Source organism: Ursus maritimus, unplaced genomic scaffold (genome assembly GCF_017311325.1).
Source record: "Ursus maritimus isolate PB19 unplaced genomic scaffold, ASM1731132v1 scaffold_19, whole genome shotgun sequence".
Taxonomy (NCBI): domain Eukaryota; kingdom Metazoa; phylum Chordata; class Mammalia; order Carnivora; family Ursidae; genus Ursus; species Ursus maritimus.
The window spans coordinates 40,306,297-40,333,022 of record NW_024424341.1 but is presented as its reverse complement, the minus strand read 5'-3'; the positions used below and the strand labels follow the sequence as shown (position 1 = coordinate 40,333,022).

At 40.2% G+C, this 26,726-nt stretch overlaps 1 protein-coding gene across 6 annotated transcripts in view; it reads right to left on the bottom strand.

Moving 5' to 3' along the window:
• Positions 1-22,557, bottom strand: part of LSM14A (LSM14A mRNA processing body assembly factor) — a 54,286-nt gene extending 31,729 nt beyond the window's left edge. For 4 of the 6 annotated variants that reach the window (XM_040633716.1, XM_040633717.1, XM_040633720.1 and 1 more), the window contains exon 1: positions 22,265-22,556. In XM_040633716.1, coding sequence (XP_040489650.1) covers positions 22,265-22,385 — 121 coding nt within the window. In that variant the 5' untranslated portion in view covers positions 22,386-22,556. Of the gene's footprint in view, positions 1-22,264 lie in introns of all 6 variants that reach the window. The other 2 variants (XM_040633715.1, XM_040633718.1) reach the window with 1 other exon arrangement.
• Between the last annotated feature and the right edge of the window lie 4,169 nt (positions 22,558-26,726).

Here is a 26,726-nt window from a genome sequence, read left to right as displayed (position 1 = left end):
GTTCCTCCCTGAAAAAAAAAAAAAAAAAAAAAAAAAAAAAGATGTAACAGAAATTTCCTGACACGAAGACCTGAATTTGATCAAAAGGTTTCGCTGTATTTCTAGAAAAAGATTTAGTGCACTATAAGCTATAGAGACTTACCCTTTGCTATATCAAATTAAAAAACTCACAGAAACAGTGGTATCAAACAAAAGATAAAAGATGAAGAATACATTTGCAATGACGTGGATGGAATTAGAGGGTATTATGCTAAGTGAAGTCAACCAATTCTATGATTTCACTCATATGTGGAACTGAAGAAACGAAACAGGGGACCACAGGGGAGGGGAGGGAAAAATAAGATGAAATCAGGGAGGGCGACAAACCATAAGAGACTCTTAAGTTTAGGGAACAAACTGAGGGTTGCTGGAGGGGCGGTGGGTGGAGGGATGGGGTAACTGGGTAACGGGCATTAAAGAGAGCACTTGATGTAATGAGCACTGGGTGTTATATGCAACTGATGAATCACTAAACTCTATCTCTGAAACTAGTAATACACTCTATGTTAATTAACTGAATTTAAATAAATAAGAGATGAAGAATAAATTCATTTAACCACACAAATGTGTATGACAATTTACTATGGTCTTAGAACAGAATGTAAGTTTAATAGTTCTGAAAAAAGCTACTAAGTTACATACTGACAAAAGTCAGGATGGTCTATCACATAGTATTCTAACAAATATTGGAAGATGAAAACACAAAAGGAAATATATAAATTAAAACTCTCATCTGTTATAGTAGCGAGTCACTTGATAAATTTTTTTGGGACGTTGATAAATTAATATATGTAGGCTTAAATTTTTTATTTGAGGTCCTAAAGGTAACCAACAATAGTGTTTAAAACTAAGGGCATATTTTCCAAAACGTGGTGTGAAGAAAACCTCTATCATACAGCAAAAGAGGAAAATGGAAAAGTATGAAAATAGAGACATTGGAGGATGAATTGCACACACCAAGAGTATGAGAAACATGTTCTAATGATGGAGACTGGTTTGATCAGATTTAGGATTTCCAACAGACAACTGTTGTACCATTACAAAGAACAAATTAATTAACAGAGATCAGAAGGGCACACATGGCTGGAAGATAACACAAACAACCTGGGCATTCAGAGTGGAAAGAAAGGCATGAGAGCACTGAAAAGGCAGAAAAATCACCACTACTGCTCAGGTACAACACATTTCAACACATGAATTAGCTCATGTGCAAATGTTAAGTAAAGGAATTGTTAGTATAGTGAGAAATCACACTGGTTCATCCCCAATTTTTCTTGTTATTTAATTTTTGCACTTGGAGGTAACAGCAATTAAACACAACAAATCACAGAAAACTAGTATATGATATCCACTCACCCCAAGTTTCCTCTTGGCTCAATCTGGCTACATAATTAGTCTTAAAAGTACTTACTGCACGGTCCTCCCTGATCTTGATGCACATCTTCCTTGTCTCCAGCAACAAGCCTCAATTCTTATATCTTCTTCCATCAGGCTTTCATTTTTTCTTTGAAGCTAACAATTTTATTAGGTATACTTCACTACCAGCATTTTTGTTAATGCTATCATTTTAATTTTTAAAAATTGTGGTAAGAACACATGAGATTTACCCTCTTAAAAAATTTTAAGCACTATAGTACAGTATTTGTATAGCAAAACGTTGTAGAGATCTAAAACTTTATCATATTGCTTAACTGAATTCTTCATTCCCCCCCCCTTGGTCCTGGCAACCACCATTCTACAGTATTTGTCCTTCTGTGACGGTGGAAAACAAAATGAAAATGGAAGACCAGTTTGGAAGTTACCAGACAAGTAATAGTGAAGAGGAACTTAAAAGGGTCAGTCGTAAAGAGACTCAAACTCACCAAAATAATATGATTTATTGGATGCAATTCCTTACTTCTAATTCTACAACTCTGGTTTTTTTGTTTTTCTTTTCAAAATAAGTATATTATTTGTATTATCAAAGAGTTAAGTAAATACAGGGGCACCTGGCTGGCTCAGTCAGTGGAGCATGTGACTCCCCATCTCAGGGTTGTGAGTTCAAGCCCCATGTTGTGCTTTAAGCCCCTACTTAGAAAAGAGAATTAAGGGGTGCCTGGGTAGCTCAGTTGGTTAAGCGTCTGCCTTCGGCTCAGGTCATGATCTCAGGGTTCTGGGATTGAGCCCTGCTTCCAGCTCTGCACTCAGTGGGGAGTCTGCTTCTCTTGCCCCCTCTGTTTCTCCTCCCTCTCATGCCTGCTTGCTTGCTCTCTCTCAAATAAATCAATAAAATAAAGAATTTTAAAAAATTAGATATATAATAACATTAAACATGTTTTATGAGGCAGATTATAAAACTGTAATTTTCAAAAGATTACAACTACCTAAAAAACACAGGTGACTGACATGAAAAGATGGCAAAGTAGGAAGATCCAGGAATCAGTCCCAACACCGATGAAACTACTGACTTGGCATGTGAAGTCTGAATAAACCACTTTGGAACTATGGAATCTAATCACACACTTGCAGCACCCATGCGAGTACTTGATGAAGTAAGACTGTTAACTTGTGGTAAATTTTGACATTTTGCATAGTGGCCAGTTGTTACCATTCATTAACTCCCATCTCTCAATATATTGAAAAAACCTGAAATTTTACAAAATATCTTATCTGGCCACAATAGAATAAAGCTAGAAATGAATAATAAAAGGAAACTGGACCTGGAAATTAAATAACGCACTCTTTTTTTTTTTTTTTTAAGATTTTATTTATTTATTCGACAGAGAGAGAGAGACAGCCAGCGAGAGAGGGAACACAAGCAGGGGGAGTGGGAGAGGAAGAAGCAGGCTCATAGCAGAAGAGCCTGACGTGGGGCTCGATCCCAGAACTCCGGGATCACGCCCTGAGCCGAAGGCAGAGGCTTAACCGCTGTGCCACCCAGGCGCCCCTAAATAACGCACTCTTAAACAACCAACGAGTCCAAAAAGAAATCACTAGGGAAATTAAGAAAATTTGAGACAGAAAAGAAAACACAATGTGCCAAAATTATGGGATGTAAAGAATGCCATACTCAAGAGGGAAATTTACAGCCATAATCACATTAAAAAAAAAAACATCCCAGGGCATTTGGATGGCTCAGTTGGTTGAGCATCTGACTCTTGGTTTCAACTCAAGTCACGATCTCCTGGATCATGGGACTGAACCCCACATTAGGCTCCATGCTTAGCAGGGAGTCTGCTTGAAGATTGTCTCCCTCCACTTGTGCTCCCTCTCAAATAAATAAGTTTAAAAAAAAAAAACCACACCTCAAATCAACTTTACACCTTAAACATTAGAATAAGAGCAAACTAAACCCAAATCCAGCAGAAGGAAAGAAAGAAGAGAGATTAGAGATTAACAACACAGAGAACAGAAAAACAGAATCAACAAAACCAAAAGTAGATTCTTTGAAAAGACAAAACTGACGAACTTTTAGCTAGAATGACTAAGGGAAAAAGGCGAGAAAATGCAAGTAACTAAAATCAGAAATGAAAGCAAGGACATTACTACCAATCTCATGGAATTTAAAAGGCTTATAAGAAAAAAACTACAAACAAATACCAACAAATTAGAAAGTCTGTATGAAATAGAAAAATCCCCAGAAGCATCAAATTACCAAAACTGACTCAAGAAACAGAAAATCTCAATGGATCTGTAACAAGTAAAGAGACTGGACCAGTAATCAAAAACCTCCAGAAAAAGAACAAGGACCAAATGGTTTCATTGGCAAATTTGAGCAAACATTTAAAGAAACAACACCAACCCTATTCAAACTCCTCCAAAAAAGAGAAGAAAAGGGAACATGTTCTAATATATTCTTTGAGGCCAACATTACTCTGACACTAAAGTCAGACAAAGATACCATAAGAAAACTACTGACCAATATCTTATGAATACAAATACATAAGTCCTCAACAAAATAATAGCAAACAGAATCCAAAAATACCTAAAAAGGATTACATATCATGACCAATGGGGATTTTATCCCAAGAAATCAAGGTGGTTCAACATAAAAAAAGATCCAATGTAATACACACCACATTAACAGACCAAAGGGGGAAAATACCTGACATGATAATTTCAATAGATGCAGAAAAAGTATCTGATAAAATTTAACATCCTTTCATGATAAAAAAACATTTAGCAAACACGGAATAGAAGGAAATAACTTCAACAGGATAAATGGCATATATAAAAAACCAATAGCTAACATCATATTTAATGGTAAAAGATTGAAAACTTTCCCCTAAGATCAGAAACAAAACAAGAATGTCCACTTCCACCACTGCTATTCAATGTACTAGAAGTCCTAGCCAACATAATTAGCAAGAAAAATAAATAAAAGGCATCCAAATTGGAGAGGAAGAAGTAAAATTCTCTTTATGCAGATGACATGATTCCATATGGTAATTCTATATATACAGAATCCATAAAAAAACTAAACAAAGCTAGAGTTAATCAATGAATGCAGCTAAGTTACAGGTGCAATATCAGCACACAAAAATCAGCTGTTTCTATATACAACAATAATCAAACAAAAAGAAATTAAGAAAACAATCTCACAGTACCATCCAAATGAATCAAATATCTAAGAATAAATTTAACCAAGGAGGTGAAAGACTTGTATACTGACAATTAAAAGCACTTCTGAAACAAATTAAAGAGCAGCTAAATAAATGGAAAGTCATCCCATGTTCATGGACCGGAAGACTTATTAAGATTACAACACTCCAGGGTTGCCTGGGTGGCTCAGTTGGTTAAGCGGCTGACTTTGGCTCAAGTCATGACCTCAGGGTCCTGGGACTGAGCCCCACATGAGGCTCCATGCTTGGTTGGGAGTGTGCATCTCTTTCTCCCCTCTCCCCCTCTGCTCGTGTGTGCGCATCCTCTCTCTCTCAAAAGAAAAAAAAAAAAAGATTACGATGCTCCCCAGAGTGAGCTCTACAGATTCAGTGCAATCCCTATCAAAATTATAATCCACTTCCCTCTCAAATTGGAGAAACCAAACTTCAAATTCAGGAACAAGTTGGAAGACTTGTACTACCCAATCTTAAAACTTACTACAAAGTTACAGTAGTCAAACAGTGTGTACTAACATAAGGATTTACGGAATGGAACAGTCTTAAAAAAACCCCAAACATCTATGGCAAATTGATTTTAATAAGGGTCCAAGAATATTCAAATGGGGGAAAGAAGAGTCTTCAAAACATGGTTTTGGGACAACTGGATGACCATATACAAGAATACCTTATTCCAAACAAAAATTAACTCAAAGTGGGTGTGATGTTGTGATATAATAAGAAATATATATTTGGTCTTTGTCTCCAGCTCCTGGACAGAGCTCCTAAAACCTTTGTAACTTCCTTAGAAATAAAGGTACTAAGAGCATCTTTTTTTCTAATGAGGACACTCTTGGTGGGCTCCTGGATAGCTTCAGAAAAGGGGCTGGTCACCAGAAAGACCAACTTTTGGGGAGGGGAGAGGGGCTGGAGACGGAGTTGATAATTGATCATATCACCCATGTGATGAAGCCTCCATAAAAACCCTTAAACTATGGGGTTTAGAGAGCTGCTGGGTTGGTGAACACGTGGAGGTGCTGGGAGGATGACTCGCCTGGAAACGACAAGATCACTGCACTCCTTCCTACATATCTTGCCCTATGTATCTTTTCCATCTGGGTGTTCCTCTTGTATCCTCCTATAATAAACTGGTAATCTAATAAGTAAGCTGTTTTCCTCAGTTCTATGAGCCATTCTGGCAAATGATCAAACCAAGGAGGGGGTCATGGGAAGCCTCAATTTATAGCCTGTACTTGGTCAGAAGGACAGTTGATAATTTGCAACTTGAGACCAGTGTGTGAAGTAGGCTGGGGTAGGTTGTCTCGTGGGACTAAGCCCTTAACCTGTGAGATCTGACACTAACTTCAGATAGATACTGTCAGAACTGAATTAAATTGTAGGATACCCAGTTGGTGTCTATGGAGCTGGGAGAACTGGTTGATGTGACTGACTGAACATGTGGTGGCCAGAACTACTGAGTAAACTGGTGAGCAGAGGAAAAAGCACATTTTTTTCTTTTTTAAAGATTCATTTATTTGAGAGCGAGAGTGAGAGAGCGTGTGAGCAAGGCAGAGCCCAATACGGGGCTCAATTCCATGATCCTGAGATCATGATCCAAGCAGAAACCAAAAGTCTGACGCTCAATCGACTGAGCCACCCAGACATCCCAGTTTTTCTTTTAGTGGGTCAACAATCTAAATATAAGCCAAAACTATGAAACTATTAAGAGAACATAGGAGTAAATCTTTATGACCTCAGATTTGACACTGAAAGCATGAGCAACAAAAGAAAAAATAAACTGGACTTCATAAAAATCAAAACAAGTGCATCGAAGAACAATACTGAGCATGGTAAAAGACAAGCTATGGAATGTGAGAAATATTTCCAAGTCATATACAAGGGCTTAATATCTAGAATATATAAAGAACTCTTAACAACAGGGATGCCTGGGAGGCTCAGTCGGTTAAGTGTCTGGCTTCTGTTCAGGTCATGATCCCAGGGTCCTGGGATCAAATCCTGCATTGGGCTCCTTGCTCAGTGAGGAGCCTGCTTCTCCATTTGTCTGCCACTCCCCTTGTTTGTTCCTACTCTCTAACAAATAAATAAAATCTTAAAACAAAACAAAACACCCAAACCCCTCCAACAACTCAACAACAGAAAGACAAAGCACCCAATTAAAAATGGGCAAAAACTTGAAGAGACACTTCTCAAAAAAAGATATACAAGTAGTCCACAAGCTTGTGAAAAGAGACTTAATATCCTTGGTCATTATGTTAATACAAATCAAATCTATCATGAAATGCCACTTCAAAACTACTAGAATGGTTTTAATAATAAAACAAAATACACCTCTACCTTTGAAACCAATAATACATTATATGTTAATTAATTGAATTTTAAAAAAGCCCAAATGTATAAAAAAATAATAAAACAAAATAACAAATACTGGCAAGGATATAGAGAAATAGGAATCCCTGACATTGCAAGTAGAAATGTAAAATGGTATAGTTGCCGTGGAAAACATAGCTTGGTGGTTCCTCAAAAAATTAAAAGCAGAATTACCATATATATTACTCAGCAATTTTACTCATATGTGTAAAAACCTATTTCCACACAGAAACTTGCACATGAATGTTTAAAGGAGTATTATTCTTTTTTTTTTTTTAAGATTATTTATTTATTTGACAGAGATAGCCAGCCAGCGAGAAAGGGAACACAAGCAGGGGCAGTGGGAGAGGAAGAAGCAGGCTCCCAGCGGAGGAGCCCGATGTGGGTGGGACTTGATCCCGGAACGCTGGGATCACGCTCTGAGCCGAAGGCAGACGCCTAACGACTGCGCTACCCAGGCGCCCCAAAGCAGTATTCTTCTTAAGAGCCAAAAGGTAGAAACAACCCAATGCCCATCAACAGATGAATGGATAAACAAATTGTGTTTTTTATATTTAGACACACATACACATAACAGAGTATTATCCAACCATAAAAAGGAATGAAATGCTGAGACGTGTTACAACCAGAAAGAAACTCCAAAGCATGATGCACTTATAAGGGAAAGCCAGGTCACATATTATATGATCTGTTTTACATATATCGAGAAGGGGAAAAGCCATAGAGACAGAAAGCAGATAAATGGTTACTGGGGGGAAAGGGAAGTGGGGAAGGATTACGTAATGGGTAGGGGTATTCTTCTAAGGTGATGAAAAAATTCTGAAACTGAAGTGAGGTAGTGGTTGCACAACACTGTGACTAGACTGCCACGGAATCACATTACTTTATAATGGTTAATTGTGTTATATGAATTTCACCTCAATAATCGTCCCCTACCCACACACAATTATAGCCTCAAAGAGAATACACAAAATAATAGGAATAGCTGGGTTAGATGTTGGAACTAGGAGTGGTTGTCCTCTCTATTTTAAACTTAAACTTCATCATGGTGCTATGTTGTTTTAGTTAAGTATCCTAGTTTTTTTTTTTTTTTCCTTCATTCCCCAACTAGAAAAGCCTATGTTTTAGGCCTACGTTTAATAAAAGAGAGTGGGAAATAGGGAAATAATTTTCTCTATTAGTCTGAAAGAATATAATCAATTCCCTATTTCTGACTACAAATGATCACGCATCCCATAATGGTCTTTTAAAAAAATACACAGAAAGGGGCGCCTGGGTGACACAGCGGTTGAGCGTCTGCCTTCGGCTCAGGGCGTGATCCCGGCGTTATGGGATCGAGTCCGGCATCAGGCTCCTCCACTATGAGCCTTCTTCTCCCTCTCCCACTCCCCCTGCTTGTGTTCCCTCTCTCAATGGCTGTCTCTGTCTCTGTCGAATAAATAAATAAAATCTTTAAAAAAAAAATACACAGAAAGGGTCAAGTTTCTGGCAAAATCATTTACCTAAAAAAACCCCTCTATTTCTAATAAAGTTCAAACATCACACTAATGTCAAACCTAGTTACCAGTATATTAATACCTGAGCATACAGTCATACTACATGGCTAGAGGGAAGATCTGTAATGACCAAATTCCTAATAAAGTATCTCCAATATAAAATACCAAAGCTTTTAAGTTTAAACATGACAATCGTATACATAGTTAAATACAGTCAGTATGCACAAAATGATATCATTAGTATTTTCCAAAAGACTTCACTTTTGGACAAACTAAAAACTGTAAATCAGGCTCTAATACTGATGGCTAAGGAAGAAAACAAGTCTGTTGAATACTAAAATGTGAGAGCAATAAATGAAAGGTTGAATTATTCAAGAAAGGCCCAAAGTAAGTTAGAAATCTAAGCCTAAGTTCAAATGTAAATGTAGAATAAGATTTTTTAAAAAAGATTTATTTATTTGAGAGAGAGAGAGAGAGCACAAGTGGGAGGGGCAGAGAATCCCAAGCAGACTCCGTGCCCAGCACAGAGCCGATACTGGGCTCATGACCCCAAGACCACAACCAGAGCTGAAAGCAAGAGATGGACGCTCAAGTGACCGTGCCACCCAGGCGCCCCTAGAATAAGATTTTTGATGTAGCCTTAAAGTTAAAACTTCTGTCAAGTATCACTTGTAAGATCTAGTCCCATCCCACTTACACAAACTTAAGTTCCAACGAAGCTCATTATTCTCAATAGCCAGCGCAGGTTTTCTGTCTTCTACCACAGCTTCTCCCCAAACGCAACACATCTTAAATTTCAGCTTATATGCTACTTGTATTCATCAGCTTTCTCCAGAGAAACAGAACCAAAAGGACACATACACAGACACACAACCCACAGATTTACTTTAAGGAACTGGCTCATGTGAAAATCCAAAATCTGCAAGTAGGCTGGCAGGCTGGAGACCCAGGGAAGAGCCGAAGCTTGAGTCCAGAGGTGGTCTGCTGGCGAAATTCCTTCTTGCTCAGAGGAAGTCACTCTTTGCTCTATTAAGGCTTTCATCTGATTGGATAAGACCGACTCACATGGTGGAGAGTAATCTACTTAGAGTCTACTGATTTAAAAATTAATCTCATTCAAAAAACATCTTTACAGAAACATCCAGAATATTTGACCAAATATCTGGGCACTTGGCCCAGCCAAGGTGACACAAAATTAATCATCATACAACTCTATCAGTAATACTTCCAGGTGGAAATAACACATTCTTCCTCTAAAAATAACAGAGCATTCTGTCACACTGTCTATACCTCCCCCTTCCTAGAACTGAAAGATCTTCAGGAGAGGGGTGCCTGGGTGGCCCAGCTGGTTGAGCATCTGACTTTTGGTTTCAGCTCAGCTCAAGTCCCACATCAGGCTCAGCACTCAGCTGGAGTCTGCATGAGGATTCTCTCCTGGTCCCTCTGCCCCTCCCACCACTTGCTTTCTCTCAAACGAATAAATCTTAAAAAAAAAAAAAATTTCAGAGAAAAATTTGTATCTAAATAATCTTTGCAACTCCCTCAGTACCTAACACTGTATCCTACATATTGCTCACATTTGCATATTTCTTGAATAAATTCCACAGGGGAAAAAGCTATTAAGTAAGCAATTTCCAAAATTACTGAACATTGTTTAATATCAAGGGAATTGAATTAAATTATACAATACACCTACTTAGAATAAAATGGGAGAATGACTACATCAAAAAGAAAGAACTGGATTATCAACAGGATGGGAAAACAGAAAAACAGCATTATTTAAAAAACAGAATATATGCAAAAATATCGAACCAGGGGAAAAAAAGTGTAAAGTTGCACTTGGCCTTTTCTTCTCTTTCTGGTATTTATCCATAAGTACATGTCTTGTTGCACAACTAGTATCATACACACTAAGTATTGCTGAAAGCATCCGAGATACTGTTTATTTGGAATAAGCTATTATATACGGTTTAATTATTGAAATACGAAGAGTAGCTTTATAAAGCTATCTCTTCTACAATGTAATACCCTTGCACAGACCCTGATGGAAGGATGGTAGTAAGCATGCTCTTGATTTTTTACTTGGGAGAGGGACACAGGACTGCTTGTGAATCACATCAAAAACTGCCTACACAAAGATTCACTTTCTATACACCTGCACTCTCCTCTTTGGCCCCTTCTTCACCCTCACCCACACTACTTTCTGTTAGGGAATATTACTCCACTGAGTGAAACTATCTGTCTCTGGCCTCTATCATCTTTTCCTGTACCCAATTACAGACCTGTCACCCCAACAGACATCTCTACCAACCTTCTCTTTGCAATATTCTCAATCTCCTCAGCACTTATCACACACCAATCACTGGCAATCTGAAAACAAAAAACCACCTCCACCTCCAGAGTTCACAACCCAGGTGACTTTCCCCTCACCATTCAAACATTTTTTTTTTTCTCCCCTAAAGATTTTATTTATTTGAGAGAGAGTGAGAGAGAGCACGAGCAGGGTGAGGGGCAGAGGGAGAAGCAGGCCCTCTGCTGAGCAGGGAGCCCGACGTGGGACTCAATCCTGGGACTCCAGGATCATGACTTGAGGCAAAGGCAGATGACGCTTAACCAACTAAGCCACCCGGGTGCCTTTTTAGAGGCAGGGAAGGGTAGAGGGAGGGAGAGAATCTTAAGCAGGTTCCATGCCCAGTGTGGAGCTTGATGCAGGGCTTGATCTCATGACTCTGAGATCATGACCTGAGCCGAAATCAAGAGTCGGACGTTTAACTGACTGAGCCACCCAGGCGCCCCTCACCTTTCAAACATTCTTAAAACCTACTCCTTATTACTTTAACTCTAAAGGTTAAAGTAACCTCTGATTTGCCTAAAAAGATCCAAAACGATCTTGTCCTTTTCATTAATACATCTCATCGTCTTTACTCATTTTCTTCCCTCTTGTTTGCACTCAGGAGAGGAAAGACCCTTACATTTCTTTTAAGCTAAAGTCACCTCCCACAATTACAGGTTTGGGACCTTGCTCAGTTTATTAGTTCCTCTCATCTGCAACTTCACTTGCTTTCCCCATGCAAGATTCTTCCCCTTGAATTACTAATATTTGCAGATTTACTGACATATTTTTCCTCAACCACGAGAAGGTCAGACTAAGCATAACGGAATAATGACTTCTGAGAACAAGAATTTAGGGAGAGTGGCATGAAGAGAGAATTGTACAACCAAAAAGAGATTCAAAAATTTAGATGGTGAAGCAGTAACAACAAAACAACAGTAATAATGCTAAACATATTTACAAGGACCCTTTTGAAACTGTAGATAAGATCCTGAAACATTTCTAAAAATCACAGGATGGCACAAGAAAACTGAATTATACTCATCATTATTAATCTGAGAGAATAAAATATCTTTAATACTGTCTTCATTTATCACACTGTCTTTTTCTATTAAATATCAAGCTGTATAACTACATTTTCCGACCCAGGTAAATTTTCAGAAACAGTAATGCTTTATGTGACCAACAAATAGTTAATTTGCTATGTTCAAGGGACACAAGGGGGAAAAGATGCTGATGTCTAGTTGTGAAACACAGTAAGACAGGCATGGTAAGCACAAGAAGAAAATAGAAGACAAAAAGAGAACACAGAAGGTACACCTAGCATTTCCCGACTTATGGCAATCAGGGAAGGCTTTGCAGGGGTGATGATGCTCAAGCAGAATCAGGAAAAATAAACCTAATTCCCTTCTGATCCAATCCCAATTTCAGCTGATAGGAACTACTGTATGTACCATCAACACTCAATTCTTTCCTGGTCCTTGCCCAGTCAACTTTTTTAAGGCCAACCCACTCTCCTAATTTCTCATGTATCTGTTCTTCCCTCTCTATTTTAACTCATTTAGGCCTATATTTCCTCTTTCCCAAACTCTTAAAATACTCCAACTGATGTCACCATTGTCAGCCTCTCCCCTCACCCCCAATCAGTTTTTGCACAATGCTGCAGCATAAACTTCCTAAAGTTAGACTCTGACATGTTACCTTATTGGCTAAAAAACTTTCAATGGCTCCCTAAATCCACCAAGATAATTCAGACTTGTTAGCCTGTCATTCAAATGACAAACTGAATATATTAAGATAAATTTAGCAGTGGAAGCAAAATAAAAGGGAAGGGGAGAGTGCCTGAGCTTGTTATTTGACACATTTCCACTGTCACTTAAGCCTTCCAGAGCTCTTTGCTTTTTTCTTTCCACTGTGACTTCTTAATCTGTTGCACCGCTCATTTCTTCAACCACAGCCATATAAGAAGCAGGGCAAAAAACTCCAATTCAAAGCACCTTGTGAAAAGGCCTCAAATCTGAAGGAACTTGACTGACCTGAGGACCTGACTGAGAGTTAGTGTGATCCAACCTTAAGTGAGCTGCAAGGTGTTATGGGTTAGGATAAAAGTTTTGGGCTCTAGTTGTTCCCTGACAGACTGCAAACACCCTATGGCCTGGGACCAGACGCTTCCTCCTAGACGCCTCTTCATGTGGCTAACTGTAATTATCTGCCAGGATGCATCTTAGATGTGGCGTTCTCAAGAATCTTGTCTCTAATGCTCTTTTGTTTCCTAGCACCTATCATATTGTCTAGCATGCAGTCACTGTAGGTGCCCAGTAATTCTCCAGAATGAATAGCTTATTAAATAATAAGCACCAGGCAGATGCAAGCTTCTTCTATGCCCCATTTGCTCCAAGCTGTTCTTAATGGTGCCCATGTTTTTCCAGAAACTCTATTTTACCCTCTCTAGACAGTACCAGTGTTGGGGAAGAGTAGCTGTCCAGCTGTGTGAAATGCAAAAGGAGATTTGGAAATCTGACCACCGTCAAAACAAATTTTGAGTTAATCTTCCAGTTTTTAACTCCATCTCCAGTCCTCATTACTTCATAGTCTTCTAGTTTCCATTGCAACTGGTGATGCCAATTGCTAAGTCTTTTAGGAGTCTAGGTGGAAATAAGGTTAGTTCTTGGCTTACCCCACTGTCTACTTAGGTTGCAGCTTTCTCAACTCAGAATTCTAAGTCATTTAAATTCATCCCTTTGCTTTTCAAACTCCAAAATTTTGCTTTCTTTTCTCCTTTCCAAATCCACCTTGTCCTTTATGGTTTTATTCCTAAAAAAACAAAAAAGTCCCTTGCATACAGTTTTAGTAAGATTTATCAACAGCAAGTAAAAGTAAAAGCTTGTCCAATCTGCAGTCTAAATTTAATCTTTACTCTTTAAGCTGCTTTCAGTTGTGCTTTCTTTCTTGTAGTTGGTTTTGTATTTTAATCTCCCAAACTATAAAACCAAGAGACAGAGATGAAAATAACGGAAAAAGTATATATACACACAATATTGCATTCAATAGAAATTCAAAACAAAACATGGGCGAGGAACGGAGGAACAGATACAAGACAGAAACTAATCTAAGACAGAGAATTTATTAGGTTAAAGAGACCTGGAGTCTTCGGATTTGTAAGGTGCACAGAGAGCCACTCAGGAATCAGTGTGGTAACATTTCTGAACTCTGAGAATAAAGCTTCCAGAGAGAAAAGTGACTAAGAATTAGACTGGCATCAGCAACACCAGAAAGTTAGAATACAACAAACCAATACCCTCAAAATTTTATAGAAAAAGATTCTTGAGGTGCCTGGGTGGCTCAGTTGGTTAAGCATCCAACTCTTGGTTTCAGTTCAGGTCATGATCCCATGGGCTGTGGGATCAAGCCCTGTGCCAGACTCCCTGCTCAGCAGGGAGTCTGCTTGAGGCTACTCTCCCTCTGGCCCCTGCCCCCACCCCCTCACAGGCGCACTCTCTCTCTCAAATAAACAAATCTTGAAAAAAAAAATTCTGAATTTAGAACGATACAATCAGTCAAGTAATTAAGAAAAACACAGGCTCACTAAAAAAACTTGCCACCCACACATTCCATGTTGTTGTTTTCCTTTTTTTTTTTTAAATGGTAAAGATGCAAACACAACTGGGGGTGAAAAGAGAATCAAATAAAAGGCCAACATTGAAATATGAGCACCTGAGTGTCTCTGAAAAGTCTGGTGCAAGATAATAAACCAAAGCAGAGCAGTAGAGGCAGTAAGAGGTCAAATTTTGGATATATTTTGAAAATAGAAGTGATAGGATCAGAAATGCATATGAAGTGTGAGAAGAACAGAAGAATTAAGGATGACTCAAAAGGTTTTTTGGTCTTACCAACTAAAAGGATGAACTGTCATTCAATCAGATGGAGAAACAGGTGTGTGAGATACCTACTGAGCATTTCTCCAGGTGGTGGTGGTAATGAGGCACTTGGGTATAAAAGTGAGGAGGTCCAGGATGGGGATAGGAGTCAGTAATGTACAGAGAGTATTCAAAGCCAGGAACTGCATGAGATTATCAAGAGAAAAGTGCAGATGGTAAAATAAAAAAGATACAGTGAAAGACACACACACACACAGAAACAGAATGAGACCCTGAGCTTGCCAACATTTGGAAGTTTAGTAGTTGAAGAATCAAAAAAAAAAAAGAGACCGAGATGAAACTAGTGAGGTATGGGAGAAAACCAGGATAATGTCAAGTGAAGAAAGTATTTCAAGGAGAACAGCCCAACTGTGCCATATATTGGTGACTGGTCAAACAGACTGAGGGTACGAACCAACCACTGGATTTAGCAACATGAAGTCTTTGGTGACCTTGATAAGAAGTTTGTCATCTGTGCAAATAAAAACCTAAATAACCTGGGTTCAAAAAATAATACAAGTAAGTGGTGTGGACAATTCCTTCAAGGAGTTTTGGTGTAAAGGGAAGAACAGAAATGGGGTGATAGAAAGAGGAAACAGTTTAGAGTAGTGTTAAAAAAAAAAAAAGAGCAGTAGTGTTTTCTTGTTAATGTTTTTAAGATGGATGAGTTAGCATCATATCTCCACACAGACAGGAAAGATGTGGCAGAGAAGGAAAACTGCATTTACAGGAGAGAGTAGAGAACTGCTACAGCAATGACCTTGAATCAAGAGGGGATGAAATCTACTGCATAAGGGGAAGGGTGGTCTGACAGAGAACACCTTCTCTACACTGTCAGTGAAAAAGTAGAGTGTGGAACACAGATGTGAGTAACTGGGTATTATGTGGGATTGTGGGATGAGTTATCAAAATTCTCTTCTGCTTGCTATTCTTTCCTCAATTAAACAGGAAGCAAGGTTCACAGGTTGAAAGTGAAGATGGGTAGGTGTTGGAGGTCAGAGGAAAACAGAAGGAATGAAAGAGTCATGCAAAAGATGGAATGAGTAGACTACAGAAATACAGTATATGACTGCAGGGAAGTAACCATGACTGATGAGGTTAGTGAACGTAAATTTAGAGTGAAACTGGTCAGCATGTCTGCATTGATGGAAACAAGACTGTGGTTTCTCTAAGCTCCTACAAGAAAGCAGGAGAGGAGCAGGGGGGTTGAGTTTATGCTAAGTACTGATTGTAACTGCTCATGGAATTTAAACAAGATAGAGAAGGAAGTAAAGCCATGAGGGGGATATGGGACAGCGAAAGGTAGTAAGGTCAACAGACTGTAGATTACAGTAGGTCTAAATGACTTATGGAGTTCGGGTGCCAGAGCCAGAGTTGGAGATGGTGGCTGGAAATAACAATGAGATAGATATTCTCTATTAAGCACCTACAATAAACTAGTCACTTTTGATACTACCTCATTTAATTCTCAGAATGACTGAATGATGGACACTATTATCTGCATCTAAAAAAACAAGTTAAAGCTAGGGTTAAATAAGGCCAAAGAGCTAGCTACTAGGCATTCCAATTGGCTTTTTGGGTCACATTTTCTTGGAGAAATAAAGACCCCACAAAACTAGAATAAGAGGGGTGCGTGGGTGGCTCAGTAGGTTGAGGGTTGGACTCTTCATTTCGGCTCAAGTCATCATCTCAGGGTTGTGAGATCGAGCCCCACAGGCAGTCTGCTTGAGATTCTATTCTCCCTCATTCTCCCTCTCCCTCTGCTGCGTACTCCAAATAAATAAATAAATCTTTAAAAAAACAAAAAACAAAACTAGAGTAAGATCCCTGTGAATAAAATATTTTACAAACTAACACACACTTCATCCATTAAAAAACTTACTTCAGTGATACCTACATTTTAATACAGCTAATTGAAAGTATTATTTCAGGGGTGCCTGGGTGGCTCAGTCAGTTAATTGTTGGACTCTTGATTTCTGCTCAGGTCATGATCACAGGGTTGTGAGATCAAGCCCGGTGGTGGCACTTCCAAAGCGTAGAGCCGGCTTAAGATTCTCTCTCTCCCCCTCTCCCTCTGCCCCTTCCCCATGTGCGCACATGCCTCTCTCTATTAAAACAACAACAACAACAAATAAAGTATTAAAGCATCACAGAAAAATAAAAAGGTAAATTGTTCCTGTAGAGGGGATCTTCTACCATGGAGTAGTAAACTCAAGCTAAACCATCTGCAGTTACTGGTATTATTACTTTGGCACCAAGTTAAACACTATAAAACTCCTGCTATGTGTCAAGCACAGATAAGATTTCTTTACTCTTCTTATTTCCTTCCTTTCTATTATTATTTTCTTTAGGCTTTATGCTGTTTTCTCCACGTCTGATTCAGAAAGCCACAGCTTATCTTACTCCATTGGAAAATGCAGTTAGTCTCTGGCATTGACTTCAGACTCCCCAAATTACTGTGGACTGTACAGCAACAATAAGCTGTTTCCAAGGCTCCAAGTTCTGGCAACATTACTAAACAGGGCAACCAAAAGAAACTGCAGCTTGAAGTGCTACTAGATCTTTGACATTCTAGGTAGTGATTTTGTGAATTGCTAGATTAGGTCCCCAACTCATGTGAAAACGAAAGAAATCAATAAAGCACTTCACAGGTATTCCATCCATCCTACAAAGCTTTCCTACTCACTCAATGGAGTTTTTGAGTATGTGGCTAATTAACAATCAAGAAATGGCTAAGGTATACCAATGGGCAGGACTCAGCAGATGATTTAAGTAAATAATCAATAACCAGCTTTGATATTCCTCTACCAATGCCTTGATTTTAAGGACAAATCAGCTGGTTTATTAATCATTCTTCACAAAGTCTCTTTTCCTAATGCAGTGGCAACCTGGTTTTCATTTGAGTGGTGTATTATCCAGGTATAGATAACATAATATATATTAGATAAGAATTTCACTCATTTTAACCCATTTTATTTAAATATCGTAAAAAATCTACACGCATAACGCTATGGGAAATATGTACTTTCTCCAACTTTGAAATTCCCATAATTAGAACTATCTTCAATAACTACAACTATCCTTTCATTTATTCAAATATTTACCAGGGGCTTGCTATGTCAAGGCACTGTTCTAGGCACCAAGGATAGAGCAGTGAATAAGACAAAAACTCTGCCTTCATGAAACTTCCATTCTGTGGGCAATCTCTTGGTATCCAGGCTCCAGTATGTGCTGGGCATCATATTCACAGACACGGGTGTCTGAATACTGTAATATACAGTAATTGGAAATATTCTACAAACTATTAGTGCATGCCACCACTTTTCAATTTCCTCAAACATCTTGAAGTAATTCTTCCCTTAAATTTTAAATGAAAATTATAATTGAGCTTGAGTCATAAGGTAAAAACTCCACCTCCCTAACAATGTCAATTTTGTCATAAGATTTTATCCTCCTGAATTTCTGTTCTCCAAAATCTCTCACTATTGGGGGCGGGGTGGGGGGCAACATAAATCTTAGTCATTTCAATTTTAAAAAGATATACAATTGTGAACATGGAAAGTACTATTTGGAGCTCCCCCTCCCAAGAGATTTCTGTAAGATTAATAAACTAAAATGCTAAATCATTTCCATTTATTCATCAATAAACATTCATTCTCCCAGGAGCTCAGACTCTATGGGGGGAGGGAAGGTGACAATAAACACATGCAAATAAGCAAAGAAGATTACGGGCAGGTCATAATCAGAGTTAGGAAGAAAATAAACTCAGAGCTGTGATAAAGACTCCAAGAGACAAACTACAGACCAAATGATCTATTAACAGACTTAACAGACTGACATCAGTCTTTCTAAGTTGCCTTTAAAACTCCCTGACATTCATATAGAAAATTCTGTGTATCAAAGCCCATTAAACTTACTTCAGTATTAACCTTTACAGAACTAGAGCTAGTCTGTGAAATCTCTAGCAGATAATAAAAGACATCACCCAGTTAGTCACTACCTCTGGGACTGGGCTTTTGATTATATTTAGTGTGATTATACAATTTCTTACCCAAACTGGAACATATTCAAGAGACAAAAGGAATGTTTTAATAATCATCCAGAAGAACAGGCACAAACATTCCACCAGGGCAAACCAGGCCATATGGTCACCGCGACTATACACCATATCAAATATAACTAATCCAAAATTTTAAGAGCATTGTACAGTTCCACATGAATTTATATTATAAGTAACATCCAAGTAAAGGACCTAAGTTTTAATCTGGATCATGTAAACCAAAAGAATCCCTTACTAAATTTAAGTGAAAAGGCAAAACAAAAAAGTTTTGAAAAAGTAAAGTATCTTCATGACCTTGGGGTAGGGAAAAATTCCCTTAAAAAAAAAAAAAAAGAATAAGAAAAAAACACTAGCCATAAATAAGAGTAATAAACACGTCTACATTAAAATGAACTTCTGTTCACCAAAAGAAACCATTAAATGGGAAAAGATATTTGCAACAGATATACCCAGCAAAGGATTCGTACTCAGAATACTGAACTCTAGAAAAGACCTACATTTCAGTAGTAAAATGGGCAAAAGATTTCAAAGGCATTTCATGAAAGACGAAATCCAAATGACTAGGATATGAAAAAGTGTTCAGCTCATTAGTAATCAGGAAGATTAAAGCCAGGTACAACCACACTCACCAGACTGGACAGAATTAAAATATCTGGTACTAAGTATTATTGTTGGTAAGGGATGTAGAACTAGAACTTTCATATACTAATAAAACTCAAATAAAAACTAGTGAACGACAACAAAACAACAACAACACTGCTTAGCATTACCTAATAAAGACACATTCCCCATGATCCTGCAATTCAAGTATACACCCTCAAGGAAAGTACACAAACAGGCATCGGTGCACTTAAACACAAATGTTCATAAAGGCATTGTTCACAATAGCAAAAACTGTCAACAATTTAAACATTAACTGGAGAATATCAAATACAAATGCAGAATAAACTTCTTATATTCCTGATGAAATACTGTGCCACAACAAACCAAAATCAAATATCTACAAGATGATTCCATTTATATAAAGTTCAAAAAAGGACAAACATAAACTCTATTATTTAGTGATGTAAACTTAGGTGGTAAGACCTAAGAATAATGTTTACATCCAGCTTAAGTGGGTAGTAGTGGTGATGGAAAGATGCAGGGGGTGGGAGGATTCTGGGATGCTGGCAATGTCTGTCTTGCCCTGGGTGGTAGTTACAAGGATCTTTGTTTAGAAATATTTTATTTTTATCTGTTATCTTTTCAACATGTGTGGTTATTTCACAATAAAAAGGGGGAAAAAAAACTCTTCCCAGAGGGGGAAAAAATTAACATCCAAGAGAATTCTAAGAATGTCATTTGAAGAGATTAACTCAATTGCTAGTTCACAAAGATAACCGGGATCTCTAAATGCAAATACATACTGTATTCTAAACTCTACTCTGTTAGACTGCCATTCTTCATCCAAATTTTGAAAAAGGTGGAATATCAGATATCAAATTCCTTCACAAGTCATATAAATTCTAAAATTTTGAGACCAAACACCCTACTTCTAATTCTGAAATTTGAAGTGCCCAGTGTTCACTGGATAGCTATATAGGAGTTTTAGATTAGAAACTGCTAAGGAGAATAAACCATCAAAATTGGGTCTTCAGTTTTTGCAAATACAATTGAATTCCCAAACCTCTGTTACATATTAAATAACTCCTACTGAAGAAAAAGCATGTATTATGTATGTGGGATTAATGATCAAAACCATAAATACAGATACACATTCAATGATTTAAAAAAATCTTTTCATTACTGTATTAGTATTTATCAAGTCATGATACAAGGAACAAATTGGCATATGAATTGAACTATGAAAGACTAATGAAACTAGTTTATTGGCTCTAGAAGCTGAAAGGATTTTTTTTTTTAACATGGGTCATTAACAAGATAGACTTGGTTTTCTTGTATAAAAGAATACACTGAAAGATTTTTAAAAGACTAAAGTTAATACATCAGAAATCTCAAAAATGTACATTATTTTATTTCACTGTGAGGACTAAAAGCACAGTCAACTCAGTAAGTCACTAAGCTGGCAAGACACCTTAAAATTCAGATTAGGTAAAACAATGCTTTTTAAAAAGTTATTAAACCACTTTAATGAAAAATACTGTATGTGGTTCTCACCAAGAACTTTAGAAAGCCTTTTTAATAATTTCACAAAGCCATAAAAACTAAGACACTATACAGCTAAATATCCATGGGCTGGGAGTGGAAAAGAAGGGAAGATAAAAAAAAAAAAAAAATTAAAGGCTCCTTAGGTATAAAATTTGTCCCAACACGAGTGTTATTAAAAAGGACCCCGAAAATGTCACTAAATACTTGTGTGATACTGTGAAATGACTCTCCTACTAGTTATAAATAAATTTTTCTTCTTTTTACAAATGCAGAAAATTTCTTCCTAGCCCTGGCCCTCTGACTCTTATCACAGTACTCACTCCGTAACTCTACCAGATGTATTGGAAAGCTACCTCAGTTATCTCGCTACCCTCTCCTCAGTATTTCAAACTTGTGAGACTTGTTTTAAGAGCAGGAGTTAAAGTTTATTTTCTTCCTGGTTTTCTGGCGGACCGAAGGCCCAGCACGTGTGAACCGAAACAAAACCCACTCAGACTGGGCGACGCTTAATGAAATAATACGGGTACAACACTTTCTTCCTCAATGCCCACAACTCGCCATCCCAGAGAGCCTCCACAGGGACAGGTCAGCGCCCACGGACCACTCAGACCTGCCCTCGGAACAAGGGTCCTGGATCAAGCTGGGACCCTCCTCCCCACCAGCTCGGCTTTCCAGAAACACAGTGCGAGAAGCGCAAGCGTTTATAAAGAGATGGTTGCACAACAGCCTTTGAGAAGGATTCCGGTTTAACAGGTAAATACCACGTAGGAGACAAGTGGGATGGAATCTGCTCGGTGGTACTGGTGGCATTTGGAGACCGTCTGCGTCGCTGAGCAAACCCAAAGTTTTGGCACATTACTTACAGTTCACCTGATGAATACCGTAAAGAATCGAAATGAAGAACGTGAGAAAATAGGTGCCTTAGAATCAACAAATCAGCACTAAACTCGAGCTAGGCGGAAAAATTCTTTGAATACTCAGGCTTTGTTTTGTGGCAAGACGACAGAATCCCCGAATTTCGGAGTTGGAAGACACGTCTCTCCGTGTTCTCCGGCCCGTTCTCGGACTTCAGGGCCGCCCCGCCCGCCCCGCTCTCGGTCCTGTAGTTCCCGGATTGAAGGCGCGGACCTTCGGGGTGGAAGCCAGGAAGCCCGGGGGAGGCCGCGGCCAGGCCCGCGACGTCCGGGCCCGGAGGGAGGGAAGGGAGCGGCCTCCGGGAGGACCACGGAGGGGGCAAAAAGGGAGCGAGGAGGCCGCGGGCCGAGAGCCGGGCGCAGCACCCCACCCCGAGGCCCGCCCCGGCGTACCTTTGGCGAGGGCTACGGTGGAGTTCTCGGTGTCGATGGTGTAGAGGATGCCCTCGTAGCGGATCTCCGCCTTGGAGATAAGGCTGATCTTGCTGCCGATGTAAGGGGTGCCCCCGCTCATGGCGCCGCCGCCGCCGCCGCTCCGGGCCGCTCGCAGAGAGGCAGATCCCACGCCGCTGTCGCCGCTCCGCAAACCCGCTCGCTCCGTCGGCGCCTACAGCAGCCGCCTCAGACCCAACATGGCGGCGGAGCCGGCTCCGCTACCCTCCCCCAGCCTCCCGCCCTCAAGCCGCGGCGCGGCGGCGGCGGCGGCGGCAGCGGCGGCGACGCGGGGCATGCTGGGCTGGCGAGGCCGGGCTCTCGCGAGACTCTGCCGGCAGCGGGCGGCTCAGCCTTCCCCGGCTGTCTCGGTAGTCCCGGCGGCGCGGCTTGGCCTAGTCCTGGGCAGCGGTGCTCGCGCTGCTTGAGAGGCGATTCAGGGAGAGGCGAAGTACCTCGTGGCGCCAGGACACGGTGGGTTGGAGTGGAGACGCGCGCGGCGCTCTTGATCTCACCTGCGGCCTCCGCCATTTCCAGACCGTCGTATCTTGTCCTGCGTCCTGTGTCCGCTAATGCGGATCTCTCAGCGTGGAAAGTGGCCCATCCGCCTTCAAGGTCCTGGCGAGCCCCTTTAAGACCCGGGCCTTTCCGCTTTGAGGCTACTGTGACCCTTTTGAAGTTCTCAAGGCCCCGTTACATTATCCCATTACCAATCCAATTCCCGCCCCCCCCTTCCCCTTCGCAGCTGCTGGAGCTGGGACTCTGTCCAACACTTTCAGATGGTCTCATCTAGGCTTGTGGCTTTCAATGGCACTCTACGCAGACCTGTCCCAAGCATTTGTCTGCAGCTTTGATCAATTCTGTGAACTCTGGATTCATATAAGCCATAGTCTCCTCAACCTCTAGTTGGATGTCTAATTGGCATCTAATTAACTTTGTGTCTCCAAAGCAATGCTCCCGATTTTCCCTCTAAAATTAACCTTTGCCTACTATTCATCACTGGGGTAACTGGTACCATTTATTTATTCAACTGTTCATCCGTGGAGTCATCCTTGACTTCTCTCTCACCCTGAAATCTGTTCCGATTGCAAATCCTGTCCGTTCCATCTATAAACTATAACCTGAATCTGATCACTTCTCACCATCTCCATTCCTATCCCTCTATAACAAACCCCACTTACACTGCCCAGGATGACTGCAGTTGCTTCCTGAAAGGTCCCTCTACCTCTGTTCTTGCCGCCAGTAGTTAATTCTCCACACAGCAGCCAGAGGGATCTTGCCAAAATCTAAGTCAGATCACGTCCTTCTCCTACTCAATACTCCTCTCCCCAGTGATCCTTTGTCACACAGAGTGAAAGCTAGATTCCTTACTTAGGTTTATAAAAACGTATTACTTAGCCCCTTGTTGCCTCATTTCACCTTTCTGTTCTAGCCACCCTTTCTTCACCCAGAACTTTGCACTTCATTCAGATCTCAAGTATAATTTCAGAGATGACTTTCCTTACTGTCTTGATTAAAATAGGACACCGGCATCACTATATGTCCTTAACTTGCTTACTTTTTCTTCATGGCATTTGTCTCTCTCCAATATGTCTTTTTAATTATTTGCGTGTGTCTGCTTCTCAGTAAATTGAGGTATGGATGAACAGTTGGATGAGGGCAGGGCACAGACAGGATGTCTGGTGAACTGAATGAACAAATGAAGAGAAGCGTGAGAATGCGGAGAGGGGGAGGCAGGAAAGAAGACTAGAGGTTGTGTTGAGCCTGGTGCACAATGGCTTCAAAGGAAGGCTATGAAATAACTCGCTTCAGTACCAGCTTCCTGCCAGGGAGTTGAGCTCTTACTCATGTTCATTCCTTTCCCTTCCAGGCCTGGAACCTAGCTTAGCTTCTCATGCTTCCTTAGCTCATCCTTTTCCATCTCAAAGCTGATGATTCCCAAATTTACATCTTCCTTCCGGATCTTCTGACTCCCACGTCACACAAACTATATACTTTCTAGATGCAATTCCTTGGGGGTGTGTCTAAAAGGCACTTCCAACTCAACATGTTCCAAATTATCTGCATCTATACCCTTCCCCCAAATAAACCTGCCCTTTACCCACACCGCTCATTCCCATCACTGGCCCCGGGACTCAACCAGGTATCCAATACTGAAACCGAGAGTACTCATCTAGCTACACTCCATGGATCACCAATCTTGTTGCTTCTAGTTAATATCTTGCAACTCATGGTTTCCCACACCATATGGCACCAGGAACCATGCGTAATTGCAGATGATTAACGTGATAGCCCATAGTATATTATGTATATGAATTTCCACCTTGTGTGCTAGAAAATGTTTAAGAACTGTGACATGTTTCATACCATGGCTTCCAAAAACCCAAATCCTGTGTTGCTCCCCTGCTTAAGAGCCACAAGATCCCAATTCCAATGTGTGTATACCAACAAGTGATTCTTGGACACCAGCTGGAGTGTCCTACAATTCAACTCAATTCTGGCACTATCTACCCGGAGATAGCGACAGATCCCACAGGTTGAGGTCTCAGTCCTACAAGACTGCCCCCCCTTCAGATGTCAATCACAACCCCAGGTATCACCTATGCTTCTGACCAACCAGCTACAGATTGGGGGCTCCAATGACCCCCCCAACCCCCTTGGACTCCAGACCCAGTCACAAGTCCAGGTCGTTACCATACTTCTGACCAATTGGCTAATAATCAGAGGTTCCCACAATGCCCTTTCTTGGGTTCAATTCATTTGTTGGAGTGGCTTACAGAACTCAGAGAAATATTTTACTTACTAGATCACTGGTTTATTATAAAAGGATATAACCCAGGAACAGCCAGACAGAAGAGATGCACAGAGCAAGGTATGTGGAAAGGGGTGTGGAACTTCCATGCCCTCTCTGGGCATGTCACCCTCCCTGCATCTCTACATCTCCACCAACCTGGAAACTCTCAAAATCCCATCCTTTTAGGTTATTATAGAAGCTTCATTACACAGACATGATTGGTTAACTCATTGGCCATTGGCAATTGATTCAATCTCCAGCCTCTCTTGCCTCCTTGGAGGTTGGGAGTGGGGGGTAGAGGGTAGAAGGCTGGGACTGAGAGGTCTAACCCTGTTAATGACCAGGTCCATTGTACTGGCAACCAGCCTCCATTCTTAGGCACTTTCTAGAAATTACCTCATTAACATATAAGAAGACACCTTTATCACTATCATTACTTAGGAAATTCCAAGTGTTTTAGGAGCTCTGTTTCGGAAACAGGATGAAGACCAAATATGTATTTTTTATTATAATTCACAATATAAGTTCACCTGGGCTTCAAATGCCTGAGGGCAAGATATGATCTGTGTGTCTCACAAGCGTCCCCTTCTAGTGGGACCTGGACCCAAGCATCGGGGGATGATGATGTCTTTCAGTACAGGTCCCAGCCTTCTGCACCGCCACCCATTTAACCAGAGAGGAAGACTAGCTCTGTGTTTTGAATTTTCATCTATTCTTATCTGTTGCCTTACCCATAGAGATGTGTAAAGTATTAGTGCTTCCTTAGCCAAGCAGAGCCCTCTGACCCTGGCAGGCCCCATCATTTCCCTGCCCTTGCCCAGAGGTAGTAAATGCCCCGGTAGCCACTAATCTCCTCTCATCTATGAAGTCTTGTCCCCCTTCTCCCGAATTTAATTCCTTTAGACTACTTTGTGATATCTGTAAAAATAAACATATTTTACTTTACCCCTCATCCCCATTATTACAGGGGAAGTAATTGTCTGCTGTGAACTTTTCAATCTAATTGGAAATGGAATTTGGAAGATTTTTTTGGTCATATATAACCATTAGGGATATGTCCATTTTATCCTTAGAGATGCCCTGCCAGTCAGTTTTTCCTCTAGCGTTGGAATAGACTGCTAGCTTTTCAGTTAAGTAACATGACATCGTTGGCTTGGATTTAAGACCTGTGTTTCTGGAAAATATGTCCCTTCAAAGAACCACTCTCTGTGCAGTGAAATGCTTATTCTGAGATACACGCCAAAACTGAGACTAATTGATGGTGCTATGGGATCTCCCATCCCGTGTTTGTTCTGTGGTGCAGGCACATTATGTGGAATTGTGACTGATTTCTGTCTCCCTCCTTATCTCTTTTCAGAGTATGATCATTGAATTTCCGTAGGTAAATGCACAGATGATGCAATTTCATTGTTTGCTGACTTTTATTTTTATCTTTTTCAAATGGTTTTATTTATTCATATGAGAGAACATAAGCAGGAAGAGAGGCAGAGGGAGAAGTGAACTCCTTGCTGAGCATGGAGCCCAACACGGGGATCGATCCCAGGACCCTGAGATCATAACCTGAGCTGAAGTCAGATGCTTAACTGACTGAGCTGCCCAGGTGCCCCTATTTGCTGCCTTTTAATTAGT